Genomic DNA, 25,389 nt, shown 5'->3' on the forward strand with positions numbered 1-25,389 from the left:
GTTATTTTTGGTCAGTGAATATTTATTTTATTTTTAATTGTATACTCTAATATAATTTGTGAGGGCTACCATAACAAAGTACCACAGACTGAGTGCTTAAGCAACAGAAATTTATTTCCTCACAATTCTGGAAGCTGGAAGTCCAAGATCAAGGTGTTGACAGGATTGTTTTCTTATAAAGCCTCTCGTTGATTTATAGATGGTTAAATCTTCCCCTGGTATCTTCATGAGGGCTTTGTCTTTATCTGTGTCTACCTCCAGAACTTTTTTCATCTTTTAATACTGGAATTACTACCCATTAGTAATTCCCCCTTCTCTCCTCTTTTGCTCCTGGAAACCACCCTTCTATTTTCTGTCTCTATAAAGCAATATTTTAAGACAGTTTTTTCATCAATAGTGAGCGTCTTCAAAGTTCCTCCAATTAATTATATTTATGCTAATCTGCAAAGTATATATAAACTTTTACCTATCTAAGAGGTCTTTTAAACTCTTATGTACAAAATTTTGTCCTTATTTGTATATTTGCCTTTTTATTGGGAGAGATTCCAGATTTCTCATCATCAGATTTCTTAACTAGAGATTTATACTAGTCTTGTTTATTTTTCAAGGTAATTCAAGGTTTCAGTTTTTAAATTTAAGTTGATAAGGTGATGTTTACAGGAATAAAAGGTAATTGAAAGTTTAAATGTGTTTCAGTCTTGCTGTTTTAAAATCTAATGTTTATTTGCTATTTTGTAAATGTTGATACTTTTTTAAGAACTTTTTTTGTAGTTTTCTTCATTTGGGGAGATTTTATTCTTACTCTGCACTTTACTCTTTTATACCATCAGGTATGTGTTGTGTCAATTCTGCATCTCATTGAAATATAAGTATTAAAATATTTTCCATATAGAATAACCTCTCAGAGAGTTATTATTGTCTTTATTTTATTCATATATTCATTCAGCAAACATTTATTGAGTCTTCATTATATGGTAAATAGTGGCTATACAAAGAAGAATAAGACATGATTTTTGTCTTCAAGGTGGTAAAAAAAAGCACACCTAAGATCTAAATAAATTACTATATTTGAAAGAAGAGTAAATAAAAAGGGAGCTTTGATTGGTCCAAATAGGGAACAGAATGAAGAAAATCAGAGTCATGAGAATACAAGGCCCACTGGCAGGGGACCAGTAGATGGGCATGGCTGAAACTGTTAATTCGGACGTAGAGGAGGAGTTGCTGAAGATGAGGCTTGAATAGTTGGAGCCAGATTTTGAAGACCTTTAAAAGCATATGCAGTGAACATGGAGTTCTTAAACATTTTTAAGTCTCAGAGTGAAAGACAGGATGAGACTATTATGTGATGTTAAGTAGTCTTATTAAATAGTAATTTTATGCAATCTGAATGTATATATGGTTGTATCATTTAAAAATTATCCTTAGATTATTTTTCATAGATTATTGACAAATACTGCTTATTTTACAATCTCAGATATATATATATTTTTAATATAGTTCATATTTGATATGTTTAAGTATTTGCCATATTTACAAAAATATACTTTAGCTTTGTATTTTTTAATTTTTTTTTCCAGCTATAAGAAAGACCAGATGGTTGAGGAACTAATGGAACCTCTGAAATACGCTGAACAACTTCCTGTAGCTCAGATAATACACCAGGTTTGCTTTCCATTTTTATTCTTTTGAAAGAAACAAGATTTTTAATCTCTGAAAAGTAATTGCTTTTGTTAGGTTTTTCAGAATCAATGTGCTATAGCTGAAAGGCATTCCAGGCTGTCTAGCCCTATTTAGACTCCACCTCTTACAGTTGGAAATCTCATTCAAAGCGCAGTATTAAAAGGCTACTTGCTGTTTAACAGTAGAATTATTGCTTATATAAAATACAGGGTAGAATCAGAATTATCTTTTGTGCATTACTTAACAACAAGACAATTTCAGAGAACTTTCATTTGAACCATTGTATATGGTACTTGTTAATGACAAAGAAAATGCTGAAAAAATATCATTTGGTATAATTTCTTTGAGTAGCTAAAATGAGAAAGAAATCTTTCCCTACTTCTTCCACCCCACCCCATTATCAACCTTTGTAAAGTGTAATTCTAAATGTCATATGGGTAGTTTTTTCATTTCCAATTATAATGACTCTATCATCCCTTCTACATTACTGTAATCTTAGAGAAGGCAGTGTGGTAAGTTTTTAAACTTTGATTTTGTACTGTAATTCTGACAGCATATAAAGTCCTCCCTGCTAGACCAGAATCTAAGAATTTTAAAAGAGGTTTGTTGATGAGAGTTATGGCCTATAGACCTACCATATTTATCAGAGGCTATAGATTATAGGAAATATTAAAAGCCCTTAAACGTCAGAATTTGTCAGAATTTTCACAAATGTTAATTACTGTTGAGTCTTTCCGTATGTCTTTGCCAATCAAAAGAATTTTTATTTAGCAGATACAGATTGATTATGAGTACCAGGTTGAGTTTATTAAAAGAAATAGGCTTTTACTTTAAAATGTTGGCTATATAGATCTTTTCATGGATGTTAAAATTGAATATTAAAATTCTATGGGAAATTACAAAAAGTGGTCTAAAATTTGCCCACAGTCTATCTGTGGTTGGTAATCAGGTCCAGTTATATGTCAGGAATTCCCTGGTGTTGTCAGAGCTTAAATGACCTAACAGCCTGCAAATGTCACATTTAAAATTCTGTCTTCATGCCTGACTCTCAGCATAAATGAATTTAACAGCAGAGCAGGCAGCAAGTCAATATGTTCTTAACAGTAAGAGTGAGCAATGAAACAGTTTGTGGTTTGTTCAGAATAGGTAAATAGAATCTGTGCACAACACTTCACCTAGAATAAAATCTAAAATAGGAAACAAGAGTTAACCTTTAAGATGGTTGACCAGATGAAATGTCAGTCATATTTTTATAGCGTGAATGAACCAATAAACTGCTGTTATATACACTGTGTGAATTCAAAGATGAAAAACTTTTACCCTGGTCAAAATTTTTATGATGATATTCTTGGCATTATAAGAAGCTATATTAATTTTAACACTGAATTATAAACAATTATAATGAAATTTTTATAGTACCTGAATTTATAAAATTTTTATTTTAAGATTCATGATAGGAATTTCTTTTTCTTTATATTGAATAACATTAATTTTGTTCTCAAGGGGTAATCAGGAAAGATCATTTTTCCCCTTATTTCCCTTTATTGACAATACTACAAGTTTGAAACTGTTAGAATTGTCTGTCGAGTATGTTGCTAGGAGTTCACTTATAAGTGAATTATTTGAAAGCCATTTTTTCCCCTAAAAGAATAGTAATGTATATAATAATTAGGTGCAGCCAATCCCATAAAACTTCAAAATATGTAATATATCTGTATTATAGTGTTATTGAAGTATATATTTAACCTCCACCTATAATAGTGTGTTTTTGTACTGTAAGTAACTGTTTTTCTTCTCATCTTGAGTCATGCTTTACCTATCTCTGTTTTGGAGTGTGTGTCATTCTTATTTGAAATAATGTTATTTATTCACATATCTTATCCTCTGTGTGCCCAGTCATTTCAGTTGTGTCTGACTCTTTGCAACCCCATGGACTGTAGCCCATAGGCTCCTCTGTCCATGGCATTCTTCAGGCCAGCTTACTGGAGTAGATTGCAATTTCCTCCTGCAGGGCATCTTCCTGAACCAGGGACCAAACCCATGTCTCTCGAGTCTCTTATGTCTCCTGCCTTGGTAGGTGGGTTTTTTTTTACCACTAGTGCCACCATATCTTCTATTTGATTGTCTTTCTGGATGTCCTTGATTTCTTGATATTTTTTTCAGCATCTTGTCTTGTGCCATGTTTGCATATGTCTGAATGGATGGAGATATATACGTGTGTGTGTGTGTGTGTGTGTGTGCAATGGTATAGTGAGAGCCAGAGCATCTCTTTTCCCTACCACCTAGGCATCAGAAGCCAGGGCACAGTTTAGAAAATGAGAGAGGAGGAGCCAGGCACAGGGCTTAACATGAAGAGCAACTCGAGAAATACCAGAGAGTGAGAGAGAGGAATGTATTTCAGTCATTTGAGTAATTAATTTCTTGTTTATATTACTTAAACTGTGTGTTACAATGAGGAGATAGATAAGATTTCAATATTGCCATTTTATACTGCCAAATTATTTACTTTTTTTAGGTGTCCTAGCATACATGATTGCACATCTAGGAAATCCAAGACATTCAAGTTATAAGCAGTAGAAGTAAGAAGAGAATCTGGTGAGATAGTCAGACATAAGATGAATAAAACTGGTGCTTCTTTATATTTATAATAACTACACAAAATGGAAATGGGAACAATGTTCTTTCACAATGAAGGGAACTATAAAATACTTAGGAAGTACATTTGGCAAGTAAACTATAGAACTTACAGCATAAGAATCATGGAAGCATACTACGTTTCATAAGCAGAAAGTTATACCAAGTATTTGATGGGGCAGGGAACTTAATATCATAAAGTATAATTCTCCCAAATTAGCAGTTCTAATTAGAATAGAAGCAAGTTTTTTTTTTTTTTAATGTTAGAAAAAGAAAATGACCACATAGTTCATGTGGAAGAACAAATATCTAATAATAGACAAAGAAGGTATATAAAAGAAAACATAGCCTCTTGAATCATATAAATATGTATGGACAAAGGAATAGATAAATAGATTAATGGAATACAATGAAAGGCTGGATTTCAAACATTATTATAATTCATAGTAAGAAATACATTTTACATACATTGATGTATGTATGTGTTAAAAATTAGAAGTAAAAGTTTTATGAAACATTTACCCTCAGTACATGTGATGCACATTATTTTCTTTGTTTTCTTTTCAGTGTCAAATAAAACTTAACTGAATTGATTTCAAAAGCAAACAGTCCCGATCTGTGGCTTGAAAAAACCCTGAATAGAGAATTCAAAGAAAAAAATTTATGAGATTTGATCATTAAATATATATGATTAAGATTATAGTATTTCAATAGGAAAACAGCTTAATTTCAATTTCATACTATGTAATATAAAATAAATTTTGTATGAAGACTTAAAGTAAAGTAAGATTTTAGAAGAAAGTTTCGGCAACTGCATTTTTAATCTAAAGTAGGAAAGAACTTCTTAATGAACACAAAAATGTAGGAGATATGTTTGGCTCCATAAAAATTTAGTATTTTATATATCAAAAGATACCACAACATTAAAACACTAAGGTTAGAATCAAAATAAGATCTTTGCAAAGAAGACAGTAGTGAATTGGTTAATATCACAAATACAAGCAGAATTCTTGAAAGTTTATAAAAGACAAAACTCAGTAGGAAAAAAAAGACAAAAGAAATGAAAAGCAGATGAGAGAAAAACAAACAGAAATGGCTAGTGAGTGAAAAGAAAGCCTAAAACTCATTAAGGAAGTGTACACATTACAAATTAAGTAAAATTATTGTATGCCCATCAAATTGGCAGAAATTAAAATCACATGTTGGAAAACAGTCTGGCAGTTTCTCAAAAGGTTAAGTGTAGATTTACCATAGGACCCAATGATTCCAGCCTACATATGTAAAAACATGTATCCACACAAAAACCTGTACGTGAGCGGTCATAGCAGTATTATTTATAATAGCCAATAATTGGAAACATCACAGTGTTGATCAACTAATGGACAAATAAAATATATCCATACAGTGGGCCATTATTCAGTGATTAAAGGGGAATGAAGTACTGATACCTGTATACATGGGTGATCCTTGAAAACAGTGTGTTAAGTAAAAGTCTATCATAAAAGACCACATGTTGTATGGTTCTGTTTGTGTGAAATGTCTAGAATAGGCAGATCTATTATGGGTTGTCTAGAATGGGGATGAGGTGGGGGAATGAGGAATGACTTCTAAATGGGTATAGGGATTGTTTTTTTTTGAAGTGGTAAAAATGTTCTAAACTTGGTGGTAAGCATGGCAATTGTTGTTGTTAAGTTGTTAAGTTATGTCCAACTCTTTGCGACCCCATGGACTGCAACATGCCAGGCTTTGCTGTCCTTCTCTATCTCCCAGAGTTTGCTCAAACATACATCCATTAAGTTGATGATGCCATCCAACCATCTCATCCTCTGTCATCCCCTTCTCCTCTTGCTTTCAATCTTTCCTAGCATCAGTATCTATTCGGAGTCAGCTCTTTGTATCAGGTGGCCAAATTATTGGAGCTTCAGCTTCAGCATCAGTCCTTCTGATGAATGTTCAGGGCTGATTTCCTTTAGGATTGACTGCTTTGATCTTGTTGCAGTCCAAGGGACTCTCAGGAGTCTTCTCCAGCACCACAGTTCGAAAGCATCGATTCTTCGGCGCTCAGCCTTCTTTATGGTCCTGCTCTCACATCCATATGTGACTATGGAAAAACCATAGCTTTGACTATACAGACCTTTGTCAGCAAAAAAACATCTCTACTTTCCAAGTTTAGGTTAGGTTTGTCATAGCTTTTCTTCCAAGGAGCAAGTGTCTTTTAATTTCATGGCTGCAGTCACTGTCTTCACAAATTTTGGAGCCCCAGAAGATAAAAATCTGCCACTGTTTCCATTGTTTCTCCATCTATTTGCCATGAAGTGATGGAACCAAATGCATGATCTTAGTTTTTTGAATGTGCAGTTTTAAGCCAGCTTTTTTACTCTCCTCTTTTCACCTTCATCAAGAGGCTCTTTAGTTCCTCATTGATTTCTGCCATTAGAGTGGTATCATCCATATATCTGAGGTGGTTATTTCTCCCAGCAATCTTGATTCCGTCTTGTGATTTATCCAGCCTAGCATTTCACATGATGTACTCTGCACAGAAGTTAAATAAGCAGGGTGACAGTTCAGTTCATTCAGTTCAGTCGCTCAGCTGTGTCCGACTCTTTGCGACCCCGTGAATCACAGCACACCAGGCCTCCCTGTCCATCACCAACTCCCAGAGTTCACTCAAACTCATGTCCATTGAGTCACTGATGCCATCCAGTCATCTCATTCTCTGTCGTCCCCTTCTCCTCCTGCCCTCAATCCCTCCCAGCATCAGGGTCTTTTCCAATGAGACAACTCTTCACATGAGTTGGCCAAAATATTGGAGTTTCAGCCTCAGCATCAGTCCCTCCAATGAACACCCAGGACTGATCTCCTTTAGGATGGACTGGTTGGATCTCCTTGCAGTCCAAGGGACACTCGGAGTCTTCTCCAACACCACAGTTCAAAAGCATCAATTCTTCAGTGCTCAGCTTTCTTCACAGTCCAATTCTCACATCCATACATGACCACTGGAAAAACCATAGCCTTGACTAGACAAACCTTTGTTGGCAAAGTAATGTCTCTACTTTTGAATATGATATCTAGGTTGGTCATAAATTTCCTTCCAAGGAGTAAGTGTCTTTTAATTTCATGGCTGCAGTCACCTTCTGCAGTGATTTTGGAGCCCAAAAAATAAAGTCTGGTACTGTGTCCAATGTTTCCCCATTTATCTGCCATGAAGTGATGGGACCAGATGCCATGATCTTAGTTTTATGAATGTTGAGCTTTAAGCCAACTTTTTTCACTCTCCTCTTTCACTCTCATCAAGAGGCTTTTTAGTTCCTCTTCACTTTCTGCCATAAGGGTGATGTCATCTGCATATCTGAGGTTATTGATATTTCTCCCAGCAATCTTGATTCCAGCTTGTACTTCTTCCAGCCCAGCGTTTCTCATGATGTACTCTGAATATAAGTTAAATAAGCAGGGTGACAATATACAGCCTTGATGTACTCCTTTTCCTATTTGGAACCACTCTTTTGTTCCATGTTCAGTTCTAACTGTTGCTTCCTGACCTGCATATAGGTTTCTCAAGAGGCAGGTCAGGTGGCCTGGTATTCCCATCTCTTTCAGAATTTTCCACAGTTTATTGTGATCCACACAGTCAAAGGCTTTGGCATAGTCAGTAAAGCAGAAATAGATGTTTTTTCTGGAACTCTTTTGCTTTTTCGATGATCCAGTGCATGTTGGCAATTTGATCTCTGGTACCTCTGCCTTTTTTAAAACCATCTTGAAAATCTGGAAGTTCACGGTTCACGTATTGCTGAAGCCTGGCTTGGAGAATTTTGAGCATTACTTTACTAGCGTGTGAGATGACTGCAATTGTGCAGTAGTTTGAGCATTCTTTGGCATTGCCTTTCTTTGGGATTGGAATGAACACTGACCTTTTCCAGTCCTGTGGCCATGCTGAGTTTTCCAAATTTTCTGGCATATTGAGTGCAGCACTTTTACAGCATCATCTTTCAGGATTTGAAATAGCTCAACTGGAGTTCCATCACCTCCACTAGCTTTGTTCGTAGAGATGCTTTCTAAGGCCCACTTGACTTCACATTCCAGGATGTCTGGCTCTAGGTGAGTGATCACACCATCGTGATTATCTGGGTCGTGCAGCTCTTTTTTGTACTGTTCTTCTCTGTATTCTTGCCACCTCTTCTTAATATCTTATGCTTCTGTTAGATCCAAAGATGATATGGACCATCTTTGCATGAAGTGAGCCCATCTTTGCATGAAATGTCCCCTTGGTATCTCTAATTTTCTTGAAGAGATCTCTAGTCTTTCCCATTCTGTTGTTTTCCTCTCTTTCTTTGCATTGATAGCTGAGGAAGGCTTTCTTATCTCTTCTTGCTGTTCTTTGGAACTCTGCATTCAGATGCTTATATCTTGCCTTTTCTCCTTTGCTTTTCACTTCTCTTCTTTTCACAGCTATTTGTAAGGCCTCCTCAGACAGCCATTTTACTTTTTTGCATTTCTTTTCCATGGGGATGGTCTTGATCCCTGTCTCCTGTACAATGTCACGAACCTCCATCCATAGTTGATCAGGCATTCTGTCTATCAGATCTAGTCCCTTAAATCTATTTCTTACTTCCCTTGTGTAATCATAAAAGATTTGATTTAGGTCATACCCGAATGGTCTAGTGGTTTTTCCTACTTTCTTCAATTTCAGTCTGAATTTGGCAATAAGGAGTTCATGATCTGAGCCACAGTCAGCCCCCAGTCTTGTTTTTGCTGACTGTATAGAGCTTCTCCATCTTTGGCTGCAAAGAATATAATCAGTTTGATTTCAGTGTTGACCATCTGGTGATGTCCATGTGTAGAGTCTTCTCTTGTGTTGTTGGGAGAGGGTGTTTGCTATGACCAGTGCATTCTCTTGGCAAAACTCTATTAGCCTTTGCCCTGCTTCATTCCATATTCCAAGGCCAAATTTGCCTGTTACTCCAGGTATTTCTTGACTTCCTACGTTTGCATTCCATTCCCCTATAATGAAAAGGACATCTTTTTTGGGTGTTAGTTCTAAAAGGTCTTGTAGGTCTTCACAGAACCATTCAACTTCAGCCTCTTCAGCGTTACTGGTTGGGGCATAGACTTGGATTACTGTGATATTGAATGGTTTGCCTTGGAAACGAACAGATATCATTTTATCGTTTTTGAGATTGCATCTAAGTACTGCATTTTGGACTCTTGTTGACCATGATGGCTACTCCATTTCTTCTAAGAGATTCCTGCCCACAGTAATAGATGTAATGGTCATCTGAGCTAAATGCACCCATTCCAGTCCATTTTAGTTTGCTGATTCCTAAAATGTCGATGTTCACTCTTGCTATCTCCTATTTGACCACTTCCAATTTGCCTTGATTCATAGACCTAACATTCCAGGTTCCTATGCAATATTGCTCTTTACAGCATCGGACCTTGCTTCTGTCACCAGTCACATCCACAGCTGCGTATTGTTTTTGCTTTGGCTCCATCCCTTCATTCTTTCTGAAGTTATTTCTCCACTGATCTCCAGTAGCATATTGGGCACTTACCAACTCAGGGAGTTCCTCTTTTAGTATCCTATCATTTTGCCTTTTCATACTGTTCATGGGGTTTTCAAGGCAAGAAAACTGAAGTGGTTTGCCATTCCCTCTCCAGTGGGCCACATTCTGTCAGACTTCTCCACCATGACCCTCCCATCTTGGGTGGCCCCACACGGCATGGCTTAGTTTCTTTGAGTTAGACAAGGCTGTGGTCCGTGTGATCAGATTGGCTAGTTTCCTGTGATTATGGTTTCAGTGTGTCTGCCCTCTGATGCCCTCTCATAACACCTACCGTCTTACTTGGGTTTCTCTTACCTTGGATGTGGGATATGTCTTCACGGCTGCTCCAGCAAAGCGCAGCCACTGCTCCTTACCTTGGATGACGGGTATCTCCTCACTGACTGCCCCTCCTGACCTTGAACGTGGAGTAGCTCCTCTCGGTCCTCCTTTGCCTGCTCAGCTGCTGCTCCTTGGACGTGGGGACAGTATACAGCATTGATGTACTCCTTTCCAGATTTTGTACCCGCCTGTTGTTCCATTTCCAGTTCTGTTGCTTCTTGACCTGCATACGGGTTTCTCAGGAGGCTGGTAAGGTGGTCTCGTATTCCCATCTCTTGAAGAATTTCCCACAGTTTGGTGTGAATTGCACAGTCAAAGCTTTAGCCTAGTCAGTGAAGCAGAAGTGGATGTTTTTCTGGAATTCTCTTTCTTTTTCTATGATCCAACAAGTGTTGGCAATTGACCTCTGGTTCCTTTGCTTTTTTAAAATCCAGCTTGTACATCTGGAAGTTTTTGGTTCATGAACTGTTGAAGCCTAGCTGGAAGGATTTTGAGCATTACCGTGGTGGCATGTGAAATGAGTGCAGTTGTATGGTAGTTTAAACATTCTTTGGCATTGCAGAGCTCTGAATATATCAAAACCATTGCATCTCAGTGCAGTGATATTTGCAGCAGTCTTGCTTTTGGCCACAACAAATTGGAAATGATGTGAATGCCCCTCAGCATAGTTGCTTTATAGTGTGGATGATTTTCAGAAGTCACAGTCAGTAGAGCAAATACATGTTTTCTGTATTTTCTTATCATTGGATTTATTTTTTTTTTAAATCAACCTCTTATCCCTCCTCTTCTTTCAGCCTAATGGTAGAAAATTTAGTCACTCTCACCTAGAGTTTTCTTCCTTTTCCACTCCTTCCTGGTATGATGGAATCACAGCTTAGGTAGTAGTGGGTAGTGACATGGCTTCATGGTACTGGGAGATTCAAGGTGTTCCTTCCTTGAGATGTAGTGTTATATTGTATAGGTTTGGATTGGTATCTTCTTTTCTGATAGCTGCCGAGTCAGCCAAGTGCACAGTACACCTGTTAATGCTTTACATATCGTCTCTCCACGTTGTTGTATAGCTCTGGCAGTGTTAAAGGAAGAGAACAGAGTAGATGTCATTCCTTCCTATTCCTTTCCTCTGTTCTCTATCCTGTTTTGACTTCCTCACTTCTTTTTGCCCCCTTTCCCCCATTTTCCTCTATTTCGTTCTTGTAAACTGAAGTTATTTGAATTCTCCCAAATGTTGTTGAGTGGTGTTAGTATTTTCATTGGAAATTGAATTAAGTGTAGTGTCTGATACATAGTAGACATTGGACATAGTAGACACTGGAGAAGGATGGTGACCTTTGTTGAATTTAGGAGTCTTTGACATGCTGACTAAGAAGAAATGTAAGTGAAGGGTTTTCTAAAGGTCACAAAAAGAGTTTACTGCAGACTATTTATGACACTTGGGTTCCTTTCATGACCAACAGTGGTAGTATTTATTTAATGTTTCTGAGTAGGTAGGCAAATTGTAGGTTTCATTATATTAACAATTCAGACAATCTAGTGGTCTTGCAACAACAGCAGGAAAACCCATAAGTTGCATGGGATAGTGTAAATTGCAAATACTGATGAAAGGACCATTATTTTATGTGAAAATACAACTAATCCTCTTAAAGATTATAAAGTTAGGACATAAAATATTGTGAAAAATAGAAAAACACATACAAAAGAAAGTGGTTTGGTTAACCTTGTGTGCTTATGTTGATAATTTTTCTTTTAGGAAGATTAGTTTTTCTTTTAATCTGTTTACTAGGAAGACAGGTACAGAACTATCTCACTGAGACATGTATGGAGAGATGTGGATGATTTTCCTATATAAGTAATTTTACATTTATTTCAGAGATGTTAATTTTACAATTAAACCACTTTAAAAAATAACTTAAATTTACTAATAAGATTTGAAATATGTGACTATACTCTGGTACTTTTGTGGAAAGTTTGTATTTTTTGTTCTTTGTGAAAAGAATTACATACAGATGGGTTAGAAAACATTTTTCTTTCTTTCCTGTTTTTAATTGGTAGGTTCGTGTTACTTTAATTTGTAAACATAAAAAATAGATTAGCACCATGTAGAGTTTATTGAATTATAAAATAGTGACAAGCAGGGATTAAAAAAAAATAGACACAAGTTTTTGAAAAATTAATATGTAGTTAAGAGTAGTATAAGCTAGAATCAAGATTGCCAGAAGAAATATTAATGACCTCAGATATACAGATGACACCAGCATTATGGCAGAAAGCAAAGAGGAACTAAAGAGCCTCTTGATGAAAGTAAAAGAGGAGAGTAAAAAAACTGGCTTAAAACTCAATATTCAAAAAACTAAGATCGTGGCATCCAGTTCCATCACTTCATGGCAAATAGATGGGGAAACCATGGGAAAAGTAAAAGTTTTATTTTCTTGGGCTCCAAAATCACTGCAGATGGTGACCGTAGCCATGAAATTAAATGACGCTTTCTCCTTGGAAGGAAAGCTCTGACCAACCTAGACAGCATATTAAAAAGCAGAGACATTACTTTGCCAACAAAGTTCCGTCTAGTCAAAGCTATGGTTTTTCTGTAGTCATGTATGCATGTAAGAGTTGGCTAAAGAAAGCTGAGCGCCAAAGAATTGATGCTTTTGAACTGTGGTGTTGGAAAAGAGTCTTAAGAGTCCCGTGGACAACAAGGAGATCAAACCAGTCAATCCTAAAGGAAACCCCTCCTGGATATTCATTGGAAGGACTGACGCTGAAGCTGAAGTTCCAGTACTTTGGCCTCCTGATTCAAAGAACTGACTCATTTGAAAAGACCGTGATACTGGGAAAGATTGAAGGCAGGAGGAGAAGGGGATGACAGAGGATGAGATGGTTGGATGGCATCACTGACTTGATGGACATGAGTTTGAGCAAACTCCAGGAGTTGGTAATGGACAGGGAAGCCTCGCATGCTGTAGTCCATGGGGTTGCAAAGAGTTGGACACGACTGAGTGACTGAACTGAACTGAGCTAGGAGTAGTATATCAATCTCAAACACAATTGTTACTAATCTTCCTTTTTTAAAAAAGTGATATATTTTAGAAATGTACTGGAAAAATGAAAAGATCAGTAATGAATGTATAATTTACCATAACACTTTTTCTTTAGTATCATCTAGTTAGGTATGTGTTTTATTTTTTGAAATTTTGTGTCAAGAATCAATTTTAGTTAGCTCTGCCAGATATTAAAATATTTAGGCTTGTACTATTTAGGTATACAAAGTGGTACTGATAAAACAATGTAGGTAAGTCCTAAGTGCAGAATAGATCTGAGCAGAGTAGATAATATAAATCACTTAGCTAGCCTAGAAACCCCACTATGCATTTGGATTATATAAATGATAAAGATGACACCACAAATCAGTGAGAAAATAAAGAATTGTTCAGTAAATGATGCTGGGACAGTTAAGTCTTTGGGAGGGGCAGCAGAGACTAGATTCTTGATTTATAACTTTTGAAAAAAGTAGATGCTAATTGGATTATAGATCAATGCAAAAAATGAGACCTGTCAAAACTATATATTCGTAAATATTTTTGGTAAGGAATTTCTAAGGGAAAATCATGGCAAAAGCTTTAAGGAAAATCAATATATTTGACTTTGTAAAAATATAAAATTTATGTACATCAAAGCAAAAAGGCAAATATCAAAGTGCAAAACTATTTTCCTCACAGAATTGACATCTTTATATATAAAGAGCTTTTACAAAGCGATAACAAACCTAACACTCCAGTGGAAAAGGAGCAAAGAACTTCATACAGACAGACCTCATACATACAGACAGACCTGAAATAAAAATAACTAATAAGCTGACAAAAACATTAATATTCATTAATGATCTAAGAATTATCTTAGAATTAGATCTAAGAATTATCTAAGAATCATCTCAACCTTAAAAATTAAAAAAAAATTTCCCATTTAAATATCTCTTACATTAGCAAAACTATGAAAAGTAAGTAATACTCAGTAACAACAAAGCACATAAACTATTGGAGAGGAGTGTTAATTGGTAGGGACAGTGTGGTAATTTTTACTAAAATTTATAAATTATGTTTATGAGCTATTTAAACATGGCTAATTGAACGCATGTCTATTCTCCTTCCTGAAAAACCCTACCCAAATGACAGTAAAGATATAAAAATATATAAATACCGTAAAACAAAGAAAATGGAGGAGTAGAAAATAGCAGATGAGAGGCACCAAAATTGGAAGAAGAAAAGAAGAAAATTAGTTGAATAAATGGTAATCAGCTTAGTGGAGTGGACAAGCTATACCCTAATTTTCATCATGAGGGAGATCTCTGAGAACAAGCCATTTGTATTGTAGAACCTGGGAAAGCAGACACCAGACACCTCAAAGGTTGTGTGCAAAGAAGAACTCCCAGTGCCCTTCTCCTGTTTAATTTACAGAACACTGGTGTCAGGCTTATATTCTATCAGGCAGAAGACTGGAGAGTTCCTCCCTGAAGATACTGCTGCTGCTAAGTCGCTTCAGCCGTGTCCGACTCTGTGCGACCCCATAGACGGCAGCCCACCAGGCTCCCCCGTCCCTGGGATTCTCCAGGCAAGAACACTGGAGTGGGTTGCCATTTCCCTCTCCAGTGCATGAAAGTGAAAAGTGAAAGTGAAGTCGCTCAGTCGTATCCGACTCTTAGCGACCCCATGGACTGCAGCCTGCCAGGCTCCTCCGTCCATGGGATTTTCCAGGCAAGAGTACTGGAGTGGGGTGCCATTGCCTTCTCCAACTAGCCTAATAGAAAAAAAATGGTGTATTGTGACATTTGCAGGACCCCAGTTAACAGCCCAGTCCCAGTCTGTTCACCTCATTGGTAAGCCCTGTGGTTGGTAAGTGCTGTTAATGCATAAAGTCTTATGATCAGTGTGTTTTATTTCCTTACTCTTGAGATACAACCAAGGATCATTAAACTTTTGGAGAATTCTTTATTATGGAAGGCAAAGCTCAAAATAAGCAAATGGATAAAGGGAACTTAGCAAATATAGACAAAGACAGGAATAGGAGAAAACAGTACTAACAGCAACCACTACTACCACCACCATTTCAGAAAGCTGCTGCTGCTGCTGCTAAGTCGCTTCAAAGAGAAGGTATTTTATTTAGGAAGCAGGGTGAAAGTGAAGTCGCACAGTTGTGTCCGACTCTTTGCGACCCCATGGACTGCAGCCTCCCAGGCTCCTCCATCCATGGGATTTTCCAGGCAAGAGTACTGGAGTGGGTTGCCATTTCCTTCTCCAGGGTATCTTCCTGACGCAGGGATTAAACCCGGGTCTCCGGCATTGCAGGCGGACGTTTTATCCTCTAAGCCAAATAGGAAGCAGGGTACTGTACACAAAAAGGAATATGCAGAAAACAAGGTTTTAAGAGCTCTTAGAAATTAAAACTATATGACTAGAAATAAAAATTTCACTAGAAAATTTTGAATGCAAAGTTGAGGCATCTCTTAAGAGACAGAACAAAAAGAGAAGGAAAATCAAAGATAAAGGATGAGAAAATTCAATTAATACATTGTAGACAATTCTGTATGAGTCTCACATTTCTACATATCTTATGAGCAGAAGCACTGCCAGGCTTTTTAAAAATTATTTATTTTTATTTATTTGTTTATGGCTGTGCTGGGTCTCCTTGCTGCACATGGGCTTTCTCTAGTTGCAGCGAGTGGGGCTATCTTTGTTGCGTGGCACAGTCTTCTCATGGTGGTGGCTTCTCTTCTTGGGGAGCACAGTAGTAGTTGTGGTGCGTGGGCTCAGTAGTTGCAGCTCGTGGACTCTAGAGCAAGGGCTCGGGGGTTGAGGTGCGGGGGCTTAATTACTCCATGGTTTACAGAATCTTCCCAGACCAGGGATTGAACCTGTGTTCCTGTTCCCTGCATTGGCAGGTGGATTCTTAACCACTAGACCACCAGGTAAGTCCCACACTGACAAACTTTTACTCTGGATTATTTTGGCAAAGATGTTTGTCTTGTGAACAGTATTGGAAGATAGAGATAGTGACTCATTTAGATTTGTTTGCTATCACAAAGATAATGTTTCTCTCACAGGCAAAGATTAGACAGATTTATTGCAGCTTGTTATAAAAGACTTGGGATTTTCTAGGTTGGGGATTTGTTGTCTGTTACATAAACCTACTGTGTGCATAGTAATTACCAAGGTCTGCCACTGCATTGTCCCCATGGGACTTGGGGACAAAAAGAACTGGCACACATGTGAAACTCATGTAGCTTATGAGTAATAAAGTACTTTGTCTCTGATTTAGGAGTCCCATGTCTTCTGCCAGTAACCATGAAACTGTTCTAGGCCAGCTTGTTATCTTGGAAGCAGGGTAAAATTTCAGAACCTTCACAGTTTCGGACAATAATTCGTGAGGTCCAACATGTGACTAATGAAAAGTATTGGAAAAAGAAGACAGAAAGAAAAAATAAAGGGAAAGCTATATTAAAGAAATAATGCAAGAATATGTTTGCAGAACTTGGGTTTGCTAAGAAACAAATAGACCCCATCCAAGGAACATTAGTTTGAAATTTGAGAACAATAAAAAGTAAAAAGAAGGCCCTAAAAGCTTCCAGAATGAAAAAAAAAAGAGGCCACGATCAAAAGAATAAACATCTTTTGACCACAATCAGAAGAATTAGAGGAAGGAGAATTGGAAATGAAGTAGTAATGTCACCATTATTTTTTTGTTATAAAGCTCATGTTGCTCGTTAGTTTCTAAAAGAATGTTCAGGCAGTGCTTTGCTACTGCTGCTGCTGCTGCTAAGTACCTTCAGTCGTGTCCGACTCCGTGCGACCCCAGAGACGGCAGCCCACCAGGCTCCCCCATCCCTGGGGTTCTCCAGGCAAGAACACTGGAGTGGGTTGTCATTTCCTTCTCCAATGCATGAAAGTGAAAAGTGAAAGTGAAGTTGCTCAGTCGTGTCCGACTCTTAGCGACCCCATGGACTGCAGCCTACCAGGCTCCTCCGTCCATGGGAGTTTCCAGGCAAGAGTATTGGAGTGGGGTGTCATTGCCTTCTCCAAGTCTTTACTAGATATAAAAATTTACTAAAGATAAAAATTAAATGAAAAAAAGCCAATGAAATCATGTTATTACTTTGAAAAGATAGACAAATTTGGTAACACAGACTAAGATAATAAAAGAAGAAAATTATCAAAATCAAGAATGAAGAGGGAGCATCACTACAACCCCTTTAGAAATCAAAAGAATTATAAATGAAGTTTATAAAGACCTTTTTCCAACAAATTTTAGATAACTTAGATGAAATGGACAAATTCCTAGAAAAATTCAAATATTAAAACTGGTCCAAAAATAAGTAGAAAAGCTTAAATAGATTTTCAAGTTAGGCAATTGAATTTATAAATTAAAATTTTAGCACAAAGAAAAGTATGGACTCTGATGGCATGGCTGGTGAATTCTGTCAAACATTTAAGTAAAAAATGGTATACAGTCACAGAAAACTGAGGAGGAGAAAACACTTCCTAACTTACTTTATGACGTTAGAGTTGTTGTTGCTCAGTTGCTAAGTCATATCAAACTCTTTGTGACCAATGGACTGCAACACAACAGGCTTCCCTGTACTTCATCATCTCCCAGAGTTTACTCAAATTCATGTCCATTGAGTTGGTGACACTGTTTAACCATTTCATCCTCTGCCGCCCTCTTATCCTTTTGCCTTCAGTCTTTCCCAGCATCAGGGTTTTATCTATTAAGTCAACTCTTCACATCAGGTAGCACAGTCCAAGGACTCTCAAGAGTCCAGCACCACAATTCGAAAGCATCAATGAGGTTAGTGTACCCTGATACCAAATACATCACAAGAGAAGAAAATCACAGATCAGTATCTCTCATGAAGGTAGACACAAAACCATAGCAATGTTGGCAGAGGAACAAGAGACAACTTGTATACAATCAAATATGTAGTCTATGGCGAAGCCAAGATTTGAACCTGGACATGTTAGCACTGCAGGCTTTCATACCGGTGAGTATCCTGTGCTATGAAAGCAGCAAAGATATGTTATGAACTCTGTAAGTACGAACTGAATTTTAAACCTCCAATGAATCTGTTCTTGGTCCTGATGATTATTGTCCTCACTTGTGAAATTAAATTTATCTTGCTGTCTCAGCTTGTTTCTATATTAAATAAGCATAAATATGCATGATTTGAACATCTTGATTAGACATCTTTTAGTAGATAGTTTCCTGGAATTTAAGATATGTGAGAGATTCATTCTGGGAATCAACATCATGAAACAATTTTATCTTTATTAATTCAAGACCCTTTACTAAGGCAAAGGCTATGTGTAAACAAAGGCCCAAACCTGTGTATTGTTTAAAAAACTTTAACTTTCGCATATTTTGTCTTGACAGAGATACATGATCCACTGTTTTCCCCACTGTGTTCTTATCCATATTCCAGGCTTTCCCTGGATCCCACTGTTTCAGTTATAAGGCTTCTTATAAATCCTTTAATATTTTAATAAGATTAGTAGATTGCAAAATCTATATTTTTTAATGCATCTCTGCAGGGTTCATAATGATGATATAGTGTAACCCATTTTCTTTCATTCAGACAAGCTACCCAAAAGATTACTATAGAGCTATATATATCCATTGAAGATTCAGTTTACTGGGAAGAAATACTGCACTGTGTCCTCATAGGCCTTGGCTTATAACATGGAAGTCTGTTTTGCAAAATTTTATTTCATCTATGCTTTGTTGTTCCTTTTGAATCCTAGAGGTAATTTTTTTTTCTAGTACAACCAATCCATATAGTTTCCTGGTATGTCCATTGTTGTGCTTTGTGGGTACTCTTGGCATTTGAGTGAGACTGTTCTTTCATTGTACAAGACTGGACTGTGTATCACAGGGTTGTTGGCATCTTGGTCTTTCCAAACACTGGTTTCCGTGAGTACTTCTCACTCACTGTGATACCAAACAATGCACTCGCCTTTTCTGAACTCCTCCCATCCCATGGAGGGTAATACTGCCCCATGTTGAGTACCACTGCAGGTAATTATTTGCAGTGTTTGCCAATAAAACCTTTTATTGGTATGCTCTAGTCTCTTAATCTTATAATGTAATATTTAAAATACGTATAATTGAGAACCTCTTCTCACTTTGCTGCATTCTCAGATGTTGTCTTAGATGCTGCAGTTCTAGCTTCTGTCATGTGACATGTATTTGGACAGTTTTTTAGTTCTGTCCTTGTTTGTGATAGCTCTTCATCTTGTTTTACTCTAGCTATTTTGACATGTTTATGTTTTTCTATTCTAGTAATGCCTGCCTCATTATAGCTAAACTTTACTAAAGGTTGACTGAAAAGTCTATCAAGTAGAAAACTTCGGACAGTTTCTCTTTTAAATTGTGCCTATTGAATTATCAATACCTGGAAACTCATAAAAAGACAGCATCCATAGAACTCTCCCTGCCTAGGGACTGACTGAGATTGTTTTAAATTCCTACAGTGTTTTCCCTAATTGTAGACTTTAAAACTGAAGTCTAGTGAAAAATAATATACTGCTTATTTATTTTCAAATTACAAGACAAGTAATGGAAATTACACTGCTTGAAGGTCATGTGTTATTCCTTTAATATCACCGGGGATATGATTTTACATTCATATAAGTTAATCTCAGATTTCATATTATAACTTATGAGACCTGCTTCCCAAAATGTCACTTTTCAAGGCATACATGAAACTGTAAAGCTATTTGAAAATAGTAATCAATATTTCAGTACTGATATTTCATTAACTTTATGTAAGTTTGAAAAATTCTGTCTACCTACAAATTTGTCATATAGTTCCTGATATATTAAATTTCTGTATTAGGAATGAAAAGTTTAAGCCTCATTAGTCTGTTAAGTATTCCAGAATAAAAACAAACAGATACCAGTTTTCACCAAAATTGAAAAGATTTTAAAAATGAGAATAGTTGGTATTGGTGAAGAGGCAGTGAGATAAGCATGTTCTTAAATTGCTAATGGGAATGTAAGTTAATACAGCTTTTTTGAAAAGTAGTTTGTTAGTGTGTGTGTATTAATAACCAATAATAGTAATTCCACTCCACCTCTAGGATTTTATTCAGAAGAATTAAAATAAAACAGAAAGATTTATGTTTAAAACTGTAAAGTTCATTAGCATTTCTTAGGTCACAGCATAAGGTAATAAGGTGGACTGGGATTGAATCCAATCTCCACCATTTAATAGCTATCTAGTCTTGGACAAGTCTCTTAATCTTTCTTTTGCAAGTTATGTATTGGAAATATGATGATGATGATGCCAATGACAATAACAGAAGCAACAGTGAAGACATTGACAGCTTCATCTGGGTTAAATGCTGCTGAATAAATCTAATTAGGCTTCTTACCAATTTTCAATTACAGATGTTCCAAATATTTGCTATAGTCTCTATGCCTCTTCCCCACTTCTATCTGCTTTCCTGTTCAGCTTTTGACTTAGCCTCCTAAGTCTTGAGAAAATTAGACGAAAACACCTTCAGTGTACCTTCCCGTACTTTCAAACTTATTTGTGTTGTCACAAGTCTTATCTTTTTTGTCCGTCTGAAAGGAAGAAGTGTGTGAATTATACCATAGAAAACCTTGCTTACATCGTTCCATCTATCATGCCTTTCTCTCTTTTCTTTACACTTTCCATTCCTGATTTAGATGTTTTTAGTCCTTAAAAAAAGTCATCCTCAATCCTGCTGTAACCAAACTCAACAATAGAGAAACAAACAATGCATTTTAGAAATGAGCAAAGGACTTGAATGGACATTAGTCAATAGGGAAATGCAAACCAGAACTACAGTGAGATAATCTCTTCATACCCATTACGATGGTGATTATCAAAAAGCCAGACAAGGATGAGTGCTATATTGGATGTGGGGAAGTTGGAACCCTTGTATACTGTTAGTGGAGATGTAAAATGATACAACCACCATAGAAAATAGTACAGTGGTTCCTCAGAAAAAAAAAACAAAATAATTATTATATTATCCTTTCTACTTGTGACTACAAACTCCAGAGAATTAAAAGCAGGGATTTGAACAGATTTTGTAACCCAGTGTCTATAGCAGCATTGTTCATAATAGCCAAAAGATAGAAACAACCCAAATGTCCACTGACAAAAAAATGGATAAACAAAATATGTCATATATATAAAATGGTGTATTATTTAGCCTTAAAAAGGAAGGAAATTCTGAAACATACTGAACCTAGAAGACTTCATACTAAGTGAAATGTTAAACACAGATGTACAAATACTGTATGATTCCATTTACATGAGGTACCAGGAATGGTCACAGAATACCAAGAATAGACACAGAAAATAGAACAGTGATTTCTAGGAGCTGAGGGAGGAGGGGCTGTGCAATTACTGTTTAATGGGTATAGAGTTTCAGTTTGGGACGATGAAAAAGTTCTGGAGATGGATGGTGGTGATGGTTGCACAATTGTGTGAATGTACTTAATGCCACTGAATTCTATTCCTAAAAATGGTTAAAATGGCAAATTTTGTGTGTATTTTACCATAATAAAAAAAGTCAACTGCCACTCTTTATTTCTTCACTGCCTTATTTTTCCCTCAATCTACTTGATTCTAGTTTGTACTCTAGCAAATGCTCTCTGCACCTGTTCTTGCAAAATGTACTAAAATGTCCTAATTTTCACATCATCCTAATTTTTAAAAAAACTTATTTGTGATATTTAGGTCTCTGAAACCTTTTTTCTTTGCTTTTGGACCAACCATCACTGTGTACTGGTTTTCCTTCAATCTTTCTGATCACTTCCTTTGAAAATCTTTTGCTGTTATCTTCCTAGACATATCTCTAGGATTCTGTCCCTGTTACAAATTCCTGCTGGACCCCCACTTCCTACTGTTCAGTGTATCATAATGGTTTTCAAATATTGCTTATATGCAAGTAACCCCCAAATATCTTTGTCTTCCTCTTGAGTTACAAAACAACATCTTATTGCTTGTAAGGTATCTCCACCTGGGTCTCCAACACATTGTCTAAAACTGAATTCACCCCTTTCTTAAATGGTTCTTCTGTTAGGTTTTATATCTTAATGCCACTGTATTCTCAATAACATTGGCTCAGACTCTTGGGCTTTTTTTTTTTTTTCTGTCTCTCCTCCCTTCATCCCTCCCTCCTCTCCTTCCGTTTCATATTCTCTTTCCCTCACAGTATTCATATATAATTAGTTTTTAGTTGCTGTTCTGTCCCTTAAATGTGTCTTAAGTCCATTTACTCCTTTCCATATTCAGGGGGCACCTGCAAACTGGTGTAAAACCTCATGTTTCACAGTTAATTGTAATCATCGTCATCAGATAATAATTATCATTGAAAAAGTTGTCTTTCCCATTTTATGTGTAGATTAAACTGAGGTTCAAAATGGTTTAATTAACTTGCCTAAGATCTTTCATCTTGTAAGTGGCAAAGCCAGAATTTGGATATAGTTCTGTTTGACCTTAAAATCCTTCGTCTTAACATAGGTATAGTTCCTCTGGCAAACCTTGTGAGTTCTTGTAAAAGGAACTTTGTCCCCAGGAAATGTAATGAATAAGATATTAACAGATGTAATTCATATTTTGTTTAATTAGGACCATATTTTGAAAGAACTGAATGTCAACAGAGTTCATTCAGTATTCAGCACATGAGTATCTATTTATTTAGAAACTGGCCTAAAGAGAATCACCCTCCTTTTAATTCTGTTCCTGCTTTCCTTCTCCATCCCAGCTGTCCTTGGCTCCCAAATGACAACTTTAGATAAGATAGAGATCTGAGGGGATGTGGGTTGTGAGTGGTAGGAGAATGCGCTTAACTTTACTCATGTAAAACTGTACCTATAGTTGACTCACTAGAAAAGTTTCTTCTGTGTTATCACCTAATCTGAGGATCTATATTTAGTTCAGAAAGTTTAGCAACATTAAGGATTTTATAGACTTTTGTGAGCTACCCTGATAATATAACAACCATTTATAATGTGGTTTTCAAAAACATCTTCCATAGAGTTGACGGTAGACAGAATATTTGTGATAGAATTTATTTCCTGTTTGCCTGTACTAATTCTCTCTTCTTCACCACTGAAGGCAGCCTGATAGATAGTGGTTTGTTCAAAGTTGTTAAGAAAAATGAGTGTCAGTGATCTCTAATGATCTCCATCTTGCATGAGTGGACCTTGAATACTTGAGAATTAGCTATACACAACTAAATTAAACAGTCAGCAATTAAATCAAGTAGACAAATATACATTTCTTTCACAAGTAAGGAATAGTTCATCACATTTAGAAAATAAACATCCCTAATGAATGTTAGTCATTTGACCCTTTGTATTGTTTTGAATATTAAGATCTTGGTAGTAATTAACCTTACTCCCTTTGCATTACAGCTTTATTATCTTAATTACTAAGACAAAAGGCTTTCAGAAGAGTTTTTGATTCTTCATAGAAAATATAATTTTTTCTTTTAGACTATTTTGTATGAATAGTAAAGACTTGTTAAATGTATTTTATAATGGGTTTTTATTTTATTATAATAACATTCTGTGAGATAATCATAATGGCAGCTTTCAGTGTCTTAAAATTCATTGTAATTTTGTAAGTGTGCCAAATGAAGAATGTCTTTGTTTTCTGTATTCCATTGTATCAAATGTATCACAAAACTTATGGTATATTCTTAGATTTTCTGACAGTGTTTGTCTTAACAATGTGTAAACCAGGGTGTTAGGGGCATAAATGTGCTTTGGTGGAGGATTGTTGGGCCCTGAGGCAAAAAGTACTGGAAGCAAGGAGATGGGCCATTTTCCACCTCTGGAAAAAGTGATGTGCTCCTTGGCTAGTTCCCTAGCTGGGTATTTGTATCTACTTTTTCAATAGAAATATGTACATGAGGAAGAAAAAGTACATTATACAGTGAAGAAAATAACAACCAGATCACTCATGCTCATTGTACCGTATGCATCTAGTAGGAAGATTTTAATTTGCAATACAATAAGGTAAATTAACATTTTAGTTAAAAAAAATACATTGTTGCTTTTATCAATAGCGGTTATGTGCCTATCCTGATAAACTTGACAGCATGTGAACTCAAGGATCCACCAAAGGCAGTACTGGAAGTGCCGTGGCAAAAGGAGAAGATGAAACAGGAGGATCTCTTCTTAGAAACTGGCTGTTTGGATACAGACATCTAAAAATACAGTGTCCTTCAGCTTAATGCTGTGTACTTGGCAGTAGTTACTGACCAGCAACAGATCGAAATAGTGTGACTAGGAGTTATTTAATCTGTCATCTAAATTGACCTGAAATCATCTTAATGTGCTTCCCAATAAGAGTTGAGATTATCATTCACTTTACAATGGGTATATTCATGTCAGAAAAGTCATATTTAATATTAAAGAAATCAATAAGTTAGTTACAGATTTGTAACATTCAAGATTAACTTTCATTTCATTGTGCTAATCATGTTTGGTGAGTAATCAGTGTAGTGTATTTCCGTTATAGTTTCTGGTAACATTTATATAGGTACAGTTTCTTTGAAAGATTATTTTTACTGTGGTCTGCACTCAGATGTATTTACCAGTGCCTGATCAACATACTCAGTTTTTAAATTTTATTTGTGTACCTTTTTTTATTTACCAAGGTGATTAATACCTTGTAAAAAGAGAATAGTATCCATTTTACCTAATTTTGGTTAACTAAGACATTTCACAATGGTGTGATCACTCATTTAGAGCCAGACATCCTGGAATGTGAGTCAAGTGGGCCTTAGAAAGCATCACTACGAACAAAGCTAGTGGAGGTGATGGAATTCCAGTTGAGCTATTTCAAATCTTGAAAGATGATGCTGTGAAAGTGCTGCACTCAATATGCCAGAAAATTTGGAAAACTCAGCAGTGGCCACAGGACTGGAAAAGGTCAGTGTTCATTCCAATCCCAAAGAAAGGCAATGCCAAAGAATGCTCAAACTACTGCACAATTGCAGCATCTCACACACTAGTAAAGTAATGCTCAAAATTCTCCAAGCCAGGCTTCAGCAATACGTGAACCGTGAACTTCCAGATGTTCAAGCTGGTTTTAGAAAAGGCAGAGGAACCAGAGATCAAATTGCCAACATGCACTGGATCATCGAAAAAGCTATAGAGTTCCAGA

The 25,389-nt window shown here is 36.4% G+C and overlaps 1 protein-coding gene across 1 annotated transcript in view; it reads left to right on the forward strand.

Annotated features, from left to right (window-relative positions):
* Positions 1-25,389, forward strand: part of PIGK (phosphatidylinositol glycan anchor biosynthesis class K) — a 136,895-nt gene that overhangs the window by 85,399 nt on the left and 26,107 nt on the right. Inside the window, exon 10 of the mRNA NM_001077880.1 lies at positions 1,578-1,662. Within this exon, the coding sequence (NP_001071348.1) occupies positions 1,578-1,662 (85 nt within the window). The remainder of the gene's footprint in view (positions 1-1,577; positions 1,663-25,389) is intronic.

This window comes from Bos taurus, chromosome 3, assembly GCF_002263795.3.
Source record: "Bos taurus isolate L1 Dominette 01449 registration number 42190680 breed Hereford chromosome 3, ARS-UCD2.0, whole genome shotgun sequence".
Taxonomy (NCBI): domain Eukaryota; kingdom Metazoa; phylum Chordata; class Mammalia; order Artiodactyla; family Bovidae; genus Bos; species Bos taurus.